Here is a 19,580-nt window from a genome sequence, read left to right on the forward strand (position 1 = left end):
TGGTGCTTGCAATTTTGGGCTTCATTTTTCAAAGGGCCATGCTAGGAGTTTCAGTTAGTCCCATCTGAAGTTATTGTTGTTATCTTCTGATGCTGGTTGTCTTCTCATTTAAGAAGAAATTTGCGTTTTCCCTGAAATTCAGAGCTTAGTAATAAAAAGCAACTAGAGCTTAGAGGGAACAGCTACACAATTTTGCTTTTCAATCGTTAATCTCATTCTGCTTCTTTCTAAAACTGAAAATCTAGATTTTGTAGTCCAGTTCTCTTAACTTTAACATGTTCATGGAATACACATGTAGGCATCATATCTCTTCTAAGTGCTGCAGTTATAATAATGTACAAGACAGATGTACTCACCCTATAAAGTTTATATAGAGCAGACAGACTATTATGTAAGTATATAAAAGTATTCTGTACCTGCCCGGCTTCTATCATGAGAACTGTCTACCCTCCACCAGCTGAAAGGGTGTAAATCAAAAGAGAAAAAAAGCTCAACGTTACCAGTATCTCCATGTGGAAGCAAGATGTAAATAACCAGATCTGAGGTTACAGAATGGCTTTTCTAGAGAGGTAGTGTTATGCTGCCGCATGTTTCCCAGCTCTTAAGTTATAGTAATGTGCATCCCCTCCCCCAATACACACATGCTTTCCTCCAAGCATCTGCACTCCAAACATGACATATTAGGGTGTAGAACATAGCTAGTGTTTAGGATTTCTAGCTTGCATTCCTGGCTCTTCCACTAGATATAGTATCTTGGGAGAGAGGGAAAAAAAAGAACATTTACCTATTTTTAAGTCTAATAAGTCCTATCTATAGTGATAATCTCATTGAATTCTTCCAAGTCTATGAAGTTAGTGATATTCTTGTCGAGCACATTCAAATTTTTAAAGCTAGCAAGGATTTGAATCTTGGACTTTAAATAATAATATTAACATTTAATGAGTGCCTGCTATATATGTTCCAGGTCTGGTTAGGCACTGAATATACCCTATATCATGTTAAATATTAATTAATTTAATATTAATTTAAATATTATTAAAGTATTATCCCTATTTTACTGTGGTGAATTCAAGGTTTACAGAAGTGAAGTGACTTGCCACAAGTCACACATAGAAGCTAGGGCTGGTGTTTCAAGCCAGATCTGCCTGGTTCCAGAATTCATGCTTTGTGGCAGAGAGTTGTTGAAAATCCAGGTCCTTTATAATCCATAGTCCATTTGTGCTCTGTGTATTCAGTCAGGCCTGATTTTAAACACGGGTCAAGAATTAGCAATAATGTGTCCTTTGGAGGGTCAATTAACCTGTTAACATTAATTTCTTCATTTGTAAAATGGGGACAATAATAAATAGCTGTCAGCATTGAGAGGTTTCAATCTGATTATACACACAGTAGGTCCTCCAATAAATGATGGTGTCTCTCTCTGCCACCTTTCGGCAACCATTACTCTTTCTCCCACCCCTGCACTCTATGTTCTCTCAGCAGAGCATCTTTTATTTCTTTATTTTGGGGATTGGGTTAGAGGGCTGGGATCTTTCTCTGTTTTGAGATTGAGAAAGCCAAACCATGATTAGGGTAAAGAGAAGAAAATGCCCAGCAGCAAGTATTCCTGAAGTGTCCAGACTCCACTCATGAAACTTTGCTTATGTAATTGAATTAAATTAGTCTCTGGGAGGTATTTCAGGGGACCACCAGCACATGGTGACAAGCAGCAGACCTCAGTGGTGATTTGGTGATTCAGAGATTGAGGACTGCATCAGGGGACAGAAGTAGGCCAGTTGAGGGCAAACAGCAGGCAGACATCTAGACCAGATCCTAGTGGTGAGAACACTCAGTAGGTCATGTCTATAAAGTAATTGGGAGCAGAGGTGGGGCCATGAGCAAACAGTATGACTGTTATTTTTGGCTACAGCTGGGTAAAAGAAGAAAAGAACTAGGAAGGAATTTGGTCAGAGCCTGGTGAAATAGAGGTGGGTTTGTCTCTGCGTGATCAATTTCCCCTTCTGTCCCACATCTCACTGCTCTTCTTCCACACTCCATGTTACCACTCTCATTTGATTTGAAGAGCAATTTAAATTGGCCTCACAGAGCTACATCAGAAGATTGACAAGGCCTATATCAAACAAAACTGAACTTGAATGAGAGATTTGGGTGTATTCTGGCAGGGGAACATAGAAACAGAGTTCTAGAAATAAATTTCTTTTAGCTGGAAGGTTGTAGGTCTTCGTGAAGTAAGATTCGTACACAAAACTCAAGTAGAGGAATAATTCACCACTATCTCTTAGAAATCAATAGTGAACATTTTCACACACAACTTAGTGGTGTATAAATGGGAACAACTTTTCTGGAGGGCATTTGATAATGTGTATCAAAGTTCTTCATTGTATATACCCCTTGACTCCATAATTTCATGTTTAAAAAATTTTCCTAAGAAAGTATTCAAAAGTACAGCCTAAATATTTTTCATACTAGCAAAAAATTGGGGACAACCTAAATGTCCAACAGTAGCAGATTACCTAAATAAATATGGTATAATCCATATGGGTAATAACTATATATGGTTTTAAAATCATATTTTAGGTAAATATTTTTATTTTTTAATTTTTTATTTATTTATTTATTTATTTTTTAATTTTTTGTTTATTGCAGTAACATTGGTTTATGACATCGTAAAAATTTCAGGTGTACATCATTGTACTTCTATTTCTGCATAGATTACATCGTGTTCACCACCAAAATACTAATTACAACCCATCACCACACACATGTACCGAATTATCCCTTTCACCCTCCTCCCTCCCCCCTTCCCCTGTGTTCATTGCAGCGTTATTCACAATAGCCAAGACTTGGAAGCAACCTAAGTGCCCATCAAGGGACGAATGGATAAAGAAGCTGTGGTATATATACACAATGGAATACTACTCAGCCATAAGAAATGATGAAATCCAGCCATTTGTGACAACATGGATGGACATTGAGGGTATAATGCAAAGTGAAATAAGTTAGAGGGAGAAAGTCAAATACCGTATGATTTCCTTCATTAAGTAGTAGAAAATAACAACAATAGGTAAATATTTTTTAAGTGAATCAATTGTTATTTATTTGAAAATAATAGAACAAAAACATTGTGTATGGGGTGACACCAACTTTGATAGTAAATCTAATGTACAGATAAAAACCTAGAAGAATAAAAACCAAAATTTTTATAGTAGAATTATGGATGTTTTAAAATAATTTCTGAAATACAATTATCTGTAATAAACATAAATGGAAAAAAGAAATAATCTTTTTTTCAAATAGCAACAGATAAGAGAAAGTCTTTAACAGGTTATTTAAGACATAAAGAGTAGTAATTATATTTCTTATGTATATATATAAATATTTATACATATACATTTTAATCATTTGTTTTTACTAGTAGTTTCTTTTAAGTATGCTGGTTCTTGTTAAAAATATTAGTTTTTGTTTTCTACAAAACTGTGTTCCTTTATCTTCTCAGTCTTCAAATAGAGATTTTGAATGTTATTTTGTGAAGAGTACTAAGTGGTCGTTTAGTTGAAATGGAGGAAGATATAGCTCATGACCATTTTTCCTTTCCCGTCAACCTCAGCTTTTATCACACAATTTCCTTTTACCACTTTGGTCAAGAGGAGGGGCAGAAAATTTTGAGTTGTAGTACCACTCAGAGACAATTCATTTCTGCCTTCCGTTTTGCAGCCCCTCACGCACCCAAGGGATCCAGGATTGGAAAGACCAACTTCTCCCACCTCGTTTTTGGGTCGGCTTCTTCCACCTGCATCACTGCATGGCACAGACACAGGTAACATCTGCTTTCATTCCTCCAGATCTTTGTACCTGGGTATACTATCAGTCCTACTTATAAAGAAAGGATTCTAGGAATATAGCATTTTATTACAGATGACTTGGCATGAACATGAGATTGATGGGAAAGCATTCTCTATTGATTGTTTTAGGGCTGCGTTAACTCGGAAGGATGTGAAAACTGTAATTCAGCATTCACGGAGAGTTATTTTCTTTTTTTCAGTATGCAATGATTTTTGCTTTGTGTTACCTAAATGAAGAGGGATTTGGGGGCTTAATTACTTTTTATTTGGGTCTAATGATTTACATATTATGTTATCAATCTTAAAGGATTCTGTAATAGAAAAGACTCCTTTTCCTTAGGAAATTAGATAAAATGTGCATAATTAAGTTCAGAAAATTTTGTAAATTAAAAAAACATTTAAAATAATGTAGTTACATGTGCAATTTGTTTTCTATATTTCTTGTATTATGGATATAATCTTCTCGCACTGATTAATATAAGCGGCAAGGTAAATTTTAAATATTTACTATTTAAAAATTTCTTTTTATATTAATACCATTAATAGATTGAATTCTTTATGAATATTAACTAATGACTGCCCGCTGACAAATTTATTTTCACATAGGCTTTTCTGGCAACATCATACACTAGAAGATTATTTCTAAAATTTTAATATACATGGAATCATTTGCGATTAAAAATACAAGTGTGTAGGCTGCAACCTGAGGTTTTTATTCAGCATATCTTGCATGGGTCACTGGAATCTGGAATGTTAACCAGTCTTCAATGTTAACCCTCAATAATTCTTTTGCAGATGGTGTGTGGGATACACTTTGGGAAACATTCCCGTAGAGTCATGTTGTAATTGAAAATAATGCAAGAACTTTTTAATATTTATATGTAGATCTGAATGTGTATATTATTTTTTTAAGGAAATATATTTATATTTTTTCAGAATTTCAAAAACATAGAATTTTTATTCTTTGCATTGATAGTTTTAAAAGTGTCTCAGTAATTTGGGATGGTACCAATTCTGGTTAACGTTTGTATATGTGTGTTGAACATTTGGAACCATATTGGCTGGGTGAATAGGACCCAGCCTGATCAATCTATTGGTAGATTTTTACAAAATTCTTTCTGTATTTTCTAATAATTATGGCAGTAGTCACTAGGAGTACAAGTGACTTTATCAATATTGAAAACTTTTCCACTTCTTATATAAACCAAGCTTAGTCTACTTGCTTTAGGCACTTAAAGGAGTTAATAAGCAAACTCCCATATACATATACACATATACACACATGCCTCTTAATCCTGGGTATGTTCCTGTAGACTGACATTTTAGTTTTTCTTAGGCAGAAATCATCCTGTTTCAAAGTTTCAATGCAAAATATATTTCTCTTCTTACTCTAGACATGAGCAATCAGGAAATGATTTGTTCATCCTTGAGAGTTCTTCATTCTCCTTCAGAGTCACAAAGTAGATCAAGGCCTGGAGGCACTGAAAGCCCTGGCAAAATGGATGACAGAGGTATATATTTTAAGCATCTAGATTCACCTGTCTCTAATGGATTGTCAAACTTTAGACTTTTGAAAAAAGTGTTCCTATCTGTACTTCATGTTCTCAGATGGTAATATGAAATCATAATTTTGTAGCCTAGAAGAAGAAGTCTTTTTTTTTTTTAAGTTTGTGAGAATGGAGAAATTAATGAATTATTTTTATTTATTTATTTTAAAGATTTTATTTATTTTATTTTTTTTCCCCCTAAAGCCCCAGTAGACAGTTGTATGTCATAGCTGCACATCCTTCTAGTTGCTGTATGTGGGACGTGGCCTCAGCATGGCTGGAGAAGTGGTGAGTCAGTGCGCGCCCGGGATCCGAACCCGGGCCGCCAGCAGCGGAGCGCACGCACTTAACCGCTAAGCCACGGGGCCAGCCCTAATGAATTATTTTAAATTTGAGAAGCTAATAGCATGTTTTCATTAAAATCTGTTTAAGAGGAATTCATGAGGCCTTTAAAAGTAGCAGACAGAACCACCCAGGATTGCCTAGTGGTTAAAGTTTGGCCCAGTCTTCTTTGGCTGCCCGGGTTTGGTTCTGAGGCACGGAACCACACCAGTCATCTGTCGGCAGCCATGCTACAGTGGCGGCTGACACAGAAGAACTAGAGGGACTTGCACCTAGAATATACAACTACATACTGGGGCTTTGAGAAGAAAAAAAAAAGTGAGGAAGATTAACCAAAGATGTTAGCTCAGAGCAAATCTTTCAAAAAATAACATTAAAAGTAAAGGACAGACTAAAGTCTCAAGAAAAGATTGCATTTTCCAGAGAAATAAAAGTCTTAAAGCATAAGAAATGGAAAATATGCATTAGAAACTATGTTTTTAATCAGACAAAAGATATTTCAGGTGTCTTAAATATTTACCAAAGCTTAATGGCAATGAAGAAGAAAAATGTTCAAATCAAAAGGAGCATTCAAATTTTTCTGTTCTTTCTCTCTCCCCTCAAATATTGTCACAAACTCTAAATTGAGAATAACTTTTACTTGTTTAATTTAGTGACAGAGATACAACTTTTAGGTACCGAGGACCTCAAAAACAGGAGGATAAATATAGTATTGACTAGAGAAAAATAGAATTGATGAAAAATAAAGGAAAGTTGATTTCTAGAAATTACTCTAAGGACGAACCCCAATTACATTTGCAGCTTCAGAATATCCACTATTGGCCACCAATTTCTAAAGAATATTGACTGCTTTCTTCTTTCTCTTCATGGTTGGTTGTGATCACAGGAAGGAGTATACATGTCAGTGTAGATTCTCATGAATGTGTATTGTGTCTATTGCCATCTGTCCTTTTGTCAGGGATGAACTTTTGAAATCCTATAGGACTGTTCCTGTGTGTAAGATTTCTAGAATGGGTGTATGTCAGTCAGAAATCTGAAACTTTAAAGCTGTAATTATGAGATCACAAATTCAAATAAATTTGTATGATATATTTACTTAAAATTGTTAGAGAAGATTGTCTTTTTGTTCCAAATGGTGTCCTAGGTTAAGGTTAGTAGTGGGCCAGGCTCTATTCCTAATGATTATTTTCTTCCTTCTTAATTTGAAGAGTTTTCAGTGCCCTGGCGTCTCATTGTAGTGACTCTTGGGATCTTCTGTTTACTTCTTTTGGTGACAGCCAGAGTGTTGGGGACAAAGAGTGAGTAATTGAAATATATCCTTCAAGTCTGAGTAACAGCAGTAAGCACTAACTGTGCAGATATTAACCAGGATCCAACAACTGTTCCTCAGCCGTAATCTGAGAATGTTCCAGATAGATCTTTTTTGGTGATTTTTCCTCAGACACATCACAGTGTCATTTTCATTTTACTTATCTATCCCAATGACTGTGTCAGTAATGAGCTTTCTCATTCTGTATAATACATGGTAACATTCCTTCTGATACAGGACTTAGTAATATTCTGCCTTCGGAGTTTAGATCGTTGTGAATTTTAGATAGACATTCGTTGAGAAACAACTGTTCAAAGGAAATTATGACTTTCTCTTGACTTTTTCTAAGTATACAGTGAAGGAATGGTTTAGCAAAAAGAGTGACCCTATGCATGGATGTTAGATGATCTTGAATTCAACATTTGTCTTTTATTTGAATTCCTTGACATCTTTAGAGAAAATCACTGGTATATTACACTCAGATAAAATTACATATTTGAATCTTCCTCTCTTTTCTCCTGTGGATATTCCAACTACTCAAATAATAATAGTGCTATCTCTTCAGGTTTGTTAGTGCAGATTTTCATACTCAGAAGATAGGTCACTAAATGTTGATTGACTGATTTTTACATTGGTACCTATTTGTAAATGATGTGCTAACTGTCAAAAAGAAACTAAACTGAATAGCAGGGTGTTACCATTATAAGTTTATGCAGATAGCTTATTTTATTAATTCTATACTTAAGTTGCTAATAGTGAGAATTTTGATGTTTCTATTTCTGTGGTCAGTTTATTGAGGTGTTACTTTATAAATGTCAAATTGCTAATTAAAGTAATTAAATGGGTTGTTTGCCAAAGTGAGACTTTTTCTCTAATATTAAATTTCAACATTTAAGCATTATGAGTACTTTTTTGTGTTGTATCTATGTTATTAATTTTAGTTTTTCAGTATATTCAAGAAAAACATCAACAGGAGGAAATTCTACGAAATCTCAGTCAAAAGTACCACAATATAAAAAATGATAGCTACTTAAAGGAGCAACTTTTGACAAAGAAGACTTTAGAATATGATATTCTCAAAAATGAAACTCTTCAGCAGAAAAAGGAACTGGACTCACTCTTTATAGGAAAGAAGAGATGTAGAAAACAGGAGAGCTTTTCAAAGTCTTTGCAAAATACAGGTATTTTGGATATAGGAGGAAATCTTGAATGAAAGATTGCATGATTTTTTATTATTTTTTCCCCTCCAGAGGCTTTGAGGCCTAACAAACAGGCCTATGGTATATGCTAGCAATCTATGTCTACTGGACAACTTTAAATTGTGCTTGTTAGATGTAGTATGGGTATTTGTGTTTATGTGTTTCAAATATGGGATTAAGACCCTAGAAACCATGTTTGGATTAGTAGAGCCCTATGTTTCCCAAAATTCAATGGCGGTTCTTGCATTCCTACTTCTCCTAGAAGGTGAAATAATATGTCAGCTCCCCTGAAAATTTGGGTCATTTTGGAACTGTGGGCAAATTAGACACTCCCATTTTGTTGCTGACATGAAATATCGAGGCTATCAGTAAAAATATACTTAGGCACTAGTGGGCACAAGGCCTTTTATTTGGATGCTGTTGTAAAGATAATTGTGTGTGTGTGTGTGTGTGTGTGTGTGTGTGTGTGTATCCATTCTGCCCTGACTTCAGATATATGGTCTATTTGTGATCAATACATATTCCCCAGTACATCTGTAAGATTCGCCATAGTGTTGATGCTTGTGCGACTCTGTGTGATGATACCATTAAAAACATCCAAGAGATAAGAATATGAAATCTTATACAGTAAACTCTGTTATCATGCATGACAATGAAATGAATTGACCTGGTTAATCAACAACTACTAAATATTTGTTTAGGATTTAGAGTTTACAAAGAGATTTTGCATATTTAGTATCATTTAGTTATGGTAGTTAATAGAAATTCACTGTATTTATTACTAGAGGATCAATAATATTTTTAAAATTTGGTATATTGTAAAATACATGAGGAGGAAAAAATCCAAAGAATAATGTTTATTTTATTTAGAAGGCATTCCAGAATCTTCTTTTGAATTTTATTTTATTATTTTTAAAACACCTTCATTGAGGTATTATTATTATACAAAGAACTGCACATATTCAATGTATGCAATTTGAGGCACTTGGGCCTGTGCATATATCTGTGAAACCATTCACAATGTGGGCAATAGACATATCCATCATCTCCAAATTTTCCTCCTGTTCCTTTTTTTGTGTATGGCAAGAACACTTAACATGAGATCTACCCTTTTAACAAGTTTTTAAGTGCACAATTCAGTATTGTTAACTGTAGGCACTATGTTGTACAACAGATCTCTAGAACTTATTCATCTTGTATAACTGAAACTATATACCCATTGAACAACAACTCCTCATTCCCCGACCCCCACCCCACCCCAGTCCTGGCAACCGCCATTCTACTTGCTGTTTCTCTGAGTTTGACTATTTTTTATGTCTCATGCAAGTGGAATCATGCAGTATTTGTCCTCCTGTGATTGGCTTATTTCAATTAGCACAATATTCTCAAGCTTTATCTACGCTGTCACATATGCCAGAATTTCCTTGTCTTTAAGGCTGAATAATATTCTGTTGTATGTATGTACCACATTTTCTTTATCCATTCATCCATCGGTGGACTTTGGGTTGTTTCCATATCTTGGTTATTGTGAATAACGCTGCAATGAATATGAGAGTGCAGATGTCTCTTGGCCTTCTAGAATATGGATGAACCTCATATTATCATTCTTGATAGCTATTAAGAGTATTTATAGAGGGCTGATAAATATATTACTCTGCTTAACAGAATACCAGACGACAAGAAGTTTAATGTTTCACCTTATATGTTGTAGGCAAACTCTGTGAAGACCGCGGGTCCTGTTGTGGAGGAAAGTGTTATTATTTTACCACTGAAACAAAAGACTGGAAGGGATGTAAACAGACTTGCCAAAGTTGCAGTTTATCTCTTTTGAAGATAGATGATGAAGATGAACTGGTATCATGGATTGTTATGTTCACTTTTATTCTCTTGCACTCTGTGTGCCATTCTTGGACCCAAGATATTGAGGACAGGAGGGAGTCCAGAAAGAGGGACCTGTAGTTATTCTTTGTGTTGTGTCTCTTGAGTGAGCAAAAATTGTATAGTTAAGAGTCAACCAGGAGACCCCTGCCTGCTAATAGGCATATGATCTTGTTACTAAACATTCAATACACATTATCTATCCTGACAACCTTTATTATTTCTAAAATAGAAACCCCCTTGAAGGTGCAGTTTGGGTCTTTGCAATCACCTCCCTCTCTAAGGAGTCTGCAGGGGAACTTGCTCATGGAGAAGTATGCTTTTCCTTTGATGAAGTACTTAAGCCTTTGGTGAATCGCAGCCTAGCCCCAGCGGTTCTTTCTCCACATAAAGTGGCAGTTAAGAGCCCTGAGGCAGTGTAGTCTGCTAGTTACTATTAGGAATACAGGAGCCTGGGGTAAAATCCAGTTCTGCCACTTACTGGCTGGGTGACCTTGGGTAAAGTACTTAACCTCTCTGGGCCCCAGTTTTCCTATTTACAAAATGGAGACAATAATGAGGAACATACAAGTGATAACAATTTTACAAATTAGCCTTATGGTGATTTTCATTGCATCTTTAGGTAACATTTACTTGATCACTATTCTTATATATTACATCAAGATGTATAGCTTTCAAAAAGAATTATAAAAAGAGAAAATGCAGTGACAACAATATCAAAATTATCTTTTTAATTTATTACTAATAAAAACTATCTACAAACATAAAATGTGTTTTTATAGAGAGATGTTTGTAAAGATCAGACTGAAACCTCTATTTATCGTTTAGGAAAACAACACAAAATTTATATGCAAATCGAATAGATGTTTTAAATCACAACATAAAAGAATTTATGACATCAAGTCATAAAATAAGTTTTTATGTTTGTTGCAGTAAAACACAGTTAAATTTAAACCTATATTTTAAAATACATTGTCATTTAATCAGACATTATGTGATATGTCACTTTGATATATTACATTATAGGACAGTAAATATTTCCAACTACTGCCCTTTTTCCCCTCACCTCTTCCAACTATTGAACTACCGCCAGTCTTTCAGTTTTGAAGCTGAAGGCTGAAGGCTCCCAGGCACATCTCCCCAGATATACCTGTTGTTTTAATAAATTTATTTTGAAGATTCCTTTTTTCACTTAAGAATATGTAATATCATTTTTCTCCATGCTTAAGTATTTTTCTGGAACATGATTTTTGAATGGTTTCATAAAGTTCATAAATTATTCAACAAGTCTCCTATTGTTAGATATTTAGATTTAAAATTTTTCCATTTTTTAAATAATCTATGAGACTGGCAACCATTTTTAACATAAATAACCCCGGGGGCCAGCCTGGTGGCATAGTGGTTAAGTTCGTGTGCTTCGCTTCGGTGGCCCAGCATTCGCAGGTTCGGATCCCGGGCGCAGTCCTACATGCTGCTCATCAAGCCATGCTGTGGCAGCATCCCACATACGAAATAGAGGAAGATTCGCACAGATGTTAGCTCAAGGCCAATGTTCCTCACCAAAAATAAATAAATAAATAAAATAATCTTGTAGAAAATTACTTTGAAAAATGAAAATACAGGAATTGTGGGGAGAGAAGGTTTTCTAGAAGGAGGGATGAAGGAGGATGTAGCAGAGTAGTGGCCTTACAAACAGTTGGGCCCTTTACCTATCCTTTTCATTCATCTGACAGGTGGGAATTTAGTCACATGATATATTTTGTTTCCTTTATAGGCCTTCCTTCAACCCCAGACTTATGGAAACTACTACTGGATTGGATTATCATATATTGCAGAGGAAAGGAAGTGGAAATGGATTGACAATGGCACATTTTCTGGAATGTAAGTCTCTGGATTGCATTCAAACTCTAATATTGGTGTTGGGGTTGGAAGGATTGTATCTAAAAGGAATCTTCTCGTATTTTGCACAGCTTAAATCATTTTCAAGTAGACATCATTGGTCAGAATAAGTAGAATGATTAGGAAAGTGTTTTAGGAAGTATAGTTAAAAAGGAAGAGATGTGTCACACAGAGTTATTAATAACAATAAAATTATGATGCTAAATACATGCTCAGAAGTATGTGTTATGAGGTACACAAAATAAAACAAAATCATAAAGTGAAGTGATATGGAGAGATTGAACCATCCTGACTCAGCCAAAGTGATCCCTCCCACAACATTAAATGAATATTTTAAGTATCGCAAGAATTCCTTTGAAACTCCTTTACTTTATTAGTTTATATTATTTATAAACATAAATGTATGTGAGTATATACACACACACACACACACCCACCCCTGCACTATGGTTCTTCAATTTTGAAGGGCAGAATTTTGTAGACTCTTATGTTTACATTTAGTTATAAACTGCTGTTAAACTGTTCCATGATTTTTAAAAAATCTGAACTGTTACGTTATTTATTTCTAGAAATTGTTTCATGTTTCCAAATCTTTCTAGTTACTCATATTTTCAAGCCGTCTTTTATTTCTTGAAAGATGCTAAACATTGCTATTTTATATTTGATATCTGGTAATTCTTATATTTGAAGTTTTGTGGGTCCACACTATTGTTTCTGCTGGCTTTTGCTCACGACGCCATTTTCTTTGTAGTGTTTAGTGATTTTTTTTTTTTTCTTTTTTGAGCTGCTGTGGAAATAATTCAAGGACTGAGATGAAGGTGGCTCCTCAAGAAAGAATTTGCTTTTGTTGGATGCCTTGGGGCTCTATGAGTCAGGGCCACTTTTAAAAATTATTATTATTTTTATTGAGGTCATAATAGTTTATAACATTGTGAAATTTCAGTCATACAGTATTATTTATCTGTCACCATATATATGTGCCCCTTTAACCCTTATGCCCACCCCCAACCTTCTTCTCCTCTGGTAATCACTACTCTGTTCTCTTTGTCCATGTATTTGTTTATCTTCCACATTTGAGTGAAATCATATGGTGTTTGTCTTTCGCTGTGTGGCTTATTTCACTTAACATAATACCCTCAAGGTCCATCCATGTTGCTGCAAATGGGGAGATTTTGTATTTTTTTATGGCTCAGTAGTATTCCATTGTATATATATACCACATCTTATTTATCCATTCATCAGTCGATGGGCACTTGGGTTGATTCCACATCTTGGGTATTGTGAATAATGCTGCAATGAACATAGGGGTGCATAAGTCTCCTGGAATTGTTGATTTCAAGGTCTTTGCATAAATACCTAGTAGTGGGATAGCTGGGTTGTGTGCTATTTCTATTCTTAATTTTTGAGAAATCTCTCTCTCTATATATATTCCATAGTGGCTGCACCACTTTGCATTCCCACCAGCAGTGTATGAGGGTTCTCTTTTCTCCACGTCCTCTCCAACTTTTGCTCTTTTTTGTCTTGTTGATTACAGCCATTCTAACAGGTGTAAAGTGATATCTCAGTGTAGTTTTGATTTGCATTTCGCTGATGATTAGTGATGTTGAACATCTTTTCATGTGCTTATTGGCAATCTGTATATCTTCTTTGGAAAAATGTCTGTTCATATCCTCTGCCCATTTTTTGATTCGGTTGTTTTTCTGTTGTTGTTGAGTTGTGTGAGTGGTTTATGCATTTTGGAGATTAACCCTTGCTGCATATATGACTTGCAAATATTTTCCCCAGTTGGTGGGTTGTCTTTTCGTTTTGTTCCTGGTTTCCTTTGCCCTGAAGAAGCTCTTTACTCTGATGAAGTTCCATTTGTTCGTTTTTTCTTTTGTTTCCCTTGTCCGAGTAGACAAGGGTATTTGAAAAGATCCATCTAAGACGATGTTAAAGAGTGCACTGTCCATATTTTCTTCTAGGAGGTTTAGGGTTTCACGTCTTCCTTCAAGTCTTTAATATAGTTTGAGTTAATTTTTGTGTATGGCAAAAGATAAAGGTCTACTTTCATTCTTCTGCTTGTGGCTGTCCAGTTTTCCCAGCACCATTTATTGAAGAGATTTTCCTTTCTCTGTTGTATGTTCTTGGCTCCTCCTTCGAAGATTAGCTGTCTGTAGATGTGTGGTTTCATTTCTGGGCTTTCAATTCTGTTCCATTGGCCTGTGTGTCTGTTTTTGTGCCAGTACCATGCTGTTTTGATTACTATACCTTTGTAATATATTTTTAATTCAGGGATTGTGATGTCTCCAGCTTTGTTCTTTTTTCTCAGGATTGCTTCAGCTATTTGGGGTCTTTTGTTACCCCATATGAATTTTAGGATTCTTTGTTCTATTTCTATGAAGAATGTCCTTGAGATTCTGATTGGGATTGCATTGAATCTGTAGGTTGCTTTAGGTAGTGTGGACATTTTAACTATGTTTATTCTTCCAATCCATGTTTATGGAATATCTTTCTATTTCTTTATGTCATCATCGATTTCTTTCAATAATATCTTATAGTGGTTTTTATTCCTCATTTTGTTAATGTGGTGTATCACATTGATTGATTTGCACATTTTGAACCATGCCTGCATCCCTGATGTAAATCCCACTTGATCATGGTGTATGATCCTTTTAATGTATTGCTGTATTTGGTTTACCAATATTTTATTGAGGATTTTTGCATCTATGTTCATCAGTGATATTGGCCTCTAATTTTCCTTCTTTGTATTGTCTTTTTCTGGCTTTGAGATCAGGATGATTTTGGCCTTGTAAAATGTGTTAGGAAGTATTCTGTCTTCTTCAATTTTTGGAATAGTTTGAGAAGGATAGGTATTAAATCTTTTTGAATATTTGGTAGAATTCTCCAGAGAAGCCATCTGGTCCTGGATTTTTATTTTTTGGGAGGTGTTGATTACTGTTTCAGTCTCTTTACTTGTGATTGGTCTATTCAGATTGTCTGATTCCTCTCAATTCAGTTTTGGGAGCTTGTATGAGTCTATGAATTTATCCATTTCTTCTAGATTGTCCAACTTCTTGGCATATAGTTTTTCATAGTATTTTCTTATAATCCTCTGTATTTCTGAGGTGTCCATTGTAATTTCTCCTCTTTCACTTCTAATTTTATTTATTTGAGCCTTCTCTCTTTTTTTCTTAGTGAGTCCAGCTAAGTATTGGTCGATTTAGTTTATCTTCTCAAAGAACCAGCTCTTAGTTTCATTGATCCTTTCTACTGTTTTTTTTTGTTTCAATTTCATTTATTTCTGCGCTAATTTTTATGATATCTCTCCTTCTGCTGACTTTGGGCTTTGTTTGTTCTTTTTTTCCTACTTCTGGTAGGTGTAGTTTAAGATTGCTTATTTGAGATTTTTGTTGTTTATTTAGGTAGGCTCATATTGCTATGAATTTCCCTCTTAGGACTGCTTTTGCTGCATCCCATATGTGTTGGTATGGTGTATTTTCATTTTCATTTGTCTCCAGATATTTTTTGATTTCTCCTTTTATTTCTTCAGTGATCCATTGATTCTTCAGTAGCATGTTGTTTAGTCTCCACATATTTGTCACTTTCCCAGCTTTTTTCTTGTAGGTGATTTTTAGCTTTCTAGCATTATGGTCGGAAAAGATGCTTGATATGATTCCAATCTTCTTATTTATTGAGGCTTGGCTTTGTTTCCCAACATATGTTCTATCTTTGAGAATGTTCATGTGCACTTGAGAAGAATATGTATTCTGCTGTTTTTGGATGGAGTGTTCTATATATATCTATTAAGTCCATCTGGTCTACTTTTTCATTTAATTCCAGTATTTTCTTGTTGACTTTCTGTCTGGATGGTGTATCCATTAATGTAAGTGGGGTTTTAAGGTCCCTTAGTATTGTTGTGTTGCTATTAATATCCCCTTTTAGGTCTGTTAATAGTTGCTTTATATACTTTGGTGCTCCTGTGTTAGGTGCATATATATTTGTAAGCCTTATGTCCTCTTGCTGGAAAGTCCCTAGGTCACTGCAGTTTGGGGAGGGAGGGGATATCTCCTTACTGCCTCCTGGAGGGTCCAGCACCTCCACCTTCAGGCGTATGGCTGCATGGGTCTCTCAGATGTCTATTGTGTTGTGTGAGTGTCCTCCGTTGGTTTATGAATGTCCTTTTCATTGCATCCTAGGGAGGAGAGTCTAAGGGAAGAGCTCACTCTGCCAAGATCCTGACATCACCCGTTTTCCAGGGCTACTTTTATTTCTATATATGGGCCCTCCAAGTAGTGTAATTCTGAGCTGCAAACCTACAAATGATGTCATGCAGGAAATTACCTTAAGGTAATCTCAGCCTGTAAGTACACTTTCAGGCAAACAATCTCTGAGGTCACAGAACAGAAAGGCTCATGGACCAAATAAACATACTTAAATTGTATAGTTAATTAAATTAATTTAAACCACATTGCACTATGTCAAGGGAAAGAAATGGAATGCCTCTCACACTTGGATGAGTTGGGTAGGTTGTCACATTTAGGATGAGGTGCTAGGGGGTGAAAGGATCACCCGAATCCTGGGTTAGGCAATCTTCATATGGCCTGACTCTCTCTGCCCCATAACCCTTTCCTGATGATGGTGTGGTGTCTAGGACCAGACTTGAGATTCAAGTAAAGGGTCTCAACAGACAGAAGGTTCTTGTGCCCAGCATACACATTTTCTCTATCCAGGAGATGCAGGAGCATGTAAGCCTGACCACAGCTGCAGCTTTCTAATTAACCTTATGAGCAGCTATGGATTTTATTTGAGTTTCTTAGACAGAGGGCCAGAATGAGTGTCACCAATGGGTGCGGAACTTCAGACCTCATGAATGTTGAGTATCTATGTGTGTCATGTATATTTGGAATATTATATTTAGTGTCTACATTGTTCTTTCTTCCTTTTCTACGTTTAGCACACATATGCTCTACTTTCTGTATCTATACCTCACGTCCCATAGGTTACTAGCTTACTTATCTATACTTAATACATCTTATGTGTTCTGCCTATGCCTCACAAGCTACTTAGTTTCACTTATCTTCCTTCTTTGTTTCTCTTTATTCCTGTAGCCTATTTTAATGTTCTTAAATAATATAGCAAATGCAAATTATATGAGAGATGATTTATGGTTTTGAACTCTTAGGTGCGATTATTTGTTTTCTCTTCTAAGTGCAAGGTTCAAAGACAGTTCTTGGGTGGTTTATACTGAAGATATATCCCTTTGGGGTCTCAACTCTTTATAGCTTGCCTTCTGTTTAGAATCTTGGGTGCAATTCATTATTCAGCCTACTACATCAATTAAGGGTAAAATGACTTCAGAGCTTCACTTACCCTTTTGAGTTCCCATCTTTACTTAACCCTCAGCCTGAGTATGAATTTGTTTCTTTCCAGTTCATAAATTTATTGAAGAAGTTTTAAATTTATTTTCAGCATTTTTAATTATTTCAATAGGAAGATAGTTCTGGTGTCTAACTCACCACTTTGCTAAAATAGAATTCCTGCATTTAGATATTTTTCAATGGATTGTCATATTTTAGCTAATAATTATTAACTATGGGGTAGAGAAGGAAAAGAAACAAAACAAATTAAAACATCAATTAAACAATTTCATCTCTGGCTATATTCCAATTCTGCTTTTTCTCTTTAAGGTATACGCACATGAGACCCGGTTATCTCTGTCACAGAAATTCAGTTCTTCTCCTTTTTAATCTCTTGTTTTACTGAAAAAATTAACATAAGAGAGCAGGTTTGCTATATATCCTGGTCCCTTAGCAGTATTACAAGGTAATTTTGCCTTCTGAAAAAAAATTCCCAGTATGGAATAGAATCGAAGATTACGGGTGTGATCCAGAGGCTCTTATTCTATTTAACAGGATAAGAGCAAAAGAAAATCTTTCAGTGATGAAGTTGTGATTAACATTTCCATATTCCAGATCTTTAGGCAACACACTTAAAAAGATGATGATTTATGTTATTGTAAGCTTCAGAATTCAACAGTTGACCATATATGTTTTCTGTTCTACAGTAAATCTACAATAGTGAGTTTGCCTTCTGGGATAGGACGATGTGCATTTTTAAGCTCAACAAGAATAACAAATATTGATTGCTCCAAAACCTATAATTGTATCTGTGAGAAGAGAATTGATTGTGTTTCCACTGTCCACTTCAAGTAGACACAGAAGAAAGGGTGAGATGTAATTTTGTCCCTTTTTGTTTGTATTTTTCCTGTGATAATTTGTGATTATTTACAAATTAATGTTTTTGACAGCAGGACTTACTCCATTATGGAAAAAGAGATGAGTTGGAAGAGGAAGAAAATGCTCTTTTGGACCGTGATTTAAGAGATCAGATGCCGGCTGTCTTCTTGGGGAAGAGGGGAAGATTTTGTCTTTGGAAATCAGTTACCCCTCTCTTTAATGGCCCTGAGAAATTCTCTCTTTCTGTTTCCCTGAACTACCCACAGAGCCAATTAGACAGCTCTGGATCTTCCTTATCCATAGGATAAATCATTTCAATAGGCTTAGGCTTGGAGAGATAGCACAATAAAGAACTAAAAAAATAGTTATCCTGCCCATCCCTCATTTAGATGCTTACTTCTCATTTAAAATTGAAGCGATAGTACCAGGAACTGTCATATAACCTTTACCCATAGTTAACATTTGTTTATATTTTGCTCTAGGTGCACTTTACAGTTCTCTTTCTCTCTCTATACTGATCCATTTGATAATAAATTGGGGACATTATGCTCCTTTGTCTAAATATTTTACAAGAACAAGGACTTTGTCTTCTATAACCATAGTACAATGATCAAAATCAGGAAATTGAGCATTTCTACACTACTATGATTTCATCTATAATCTACATGCAAATTTTGTCAACTGTCCCGACAATGTCATTTATAGGTATTTTTCCTCCATGTTCAGGATCATGCAATACATTTAGTTGTGATGTCACATTAGTTTCCTTTAATCTGGGACAATTTCTCAGGATTTCTTTGTTTTTCTTGACCTTGACATTTTAATAATCAACCTTACTGAGTCATACATTCATGCAATAAAATGCATCTTTTTTATATCATGAGATCAATGGGTTTTTAACAAATGCGTACACCTCTTAAATACCATCAAATCAAGACAAAGAACATTTTCATCACCTCCAAAAGTTCTTTTCTGCCCCTCCCCACCCACTTGGCCCCAGACAACCAGTGATATGCTTTCTGTCACTATAAATTAGTTTTGCCTATTATGGAATTTCATACATCATGTGCTGTTTTGTCTCTGGCTTCTTTTTGCTCAGCATGTTTTTGAAATTAATTCATGTTCTTTCATGTATCATTAGTTCATTCTTTTTGTTACTGCGTAGTATTGCATGGTACGGATATACCACAATTTGTTCATCCACCTATGGACATTTGATGTGTTTCCAGTTTTTGGCTATTATGAATTAACTTACCATGAACATTTATGTGCCAGTCTCTGTGTGGACATGTGTTTTCATTTCTTTTTATTAAATATCTAGGAATTTGATTGTTGAATCTTATGGT

At 35.2% G+C, this 19,580-nt stretch overlaps 1 protein-coding gene across 1 annotated transcript; it reads left to right on the forward strand.

The window, feature by feature from the left end:
• The first annotated feature begins 3,715 nt into the window (after window positions 1–3,715).
• Window positions 3,716–19,154, forward strand: LOC147914805 (T-cell surface glycoprotein YE1/48-like). The gene is made up of 8 exons (XM_087442758.1): window positions 3,716–3,817; window positions 5,237–5,353; window positions 6,940–7,029; window positions 7,982–8,221; window positions 9,951–10,093; window positions 11,892–11,998; window positions 18,063–18,224; window positions 18,309–19,154. Exons 2-7 carry the CDS (start codon window positions 5,239–5,241, stop codon window positions 18,208–18,210), a joined length of 843 nt encoding a protein of 280 aa, XP_087298884.1. The 5' UTR covers window positions 3,716–3,817; window positions 5,237–5,238; the 3' UTR covers window positions 18,211–18,224; window positions 18,309–19,154.
• Window positions 19,155–19,580: the final 426 nt, after the last annotated feature.

This window comes from Ceratotherium simum, chromosome 17 (genome assembly GCF_057802395.1).
Source record: "Ceratotherium simum simum isolate JZ-2026a chromosome 17, ASM5780239v1, whole genome shotgun sequence".
NCBI lineage: Eukaryota > Metazoa > Chordata > Mammalia > Perissodactyla > Rhinocerotidae > Ceratotherium > Ceratotherium simum.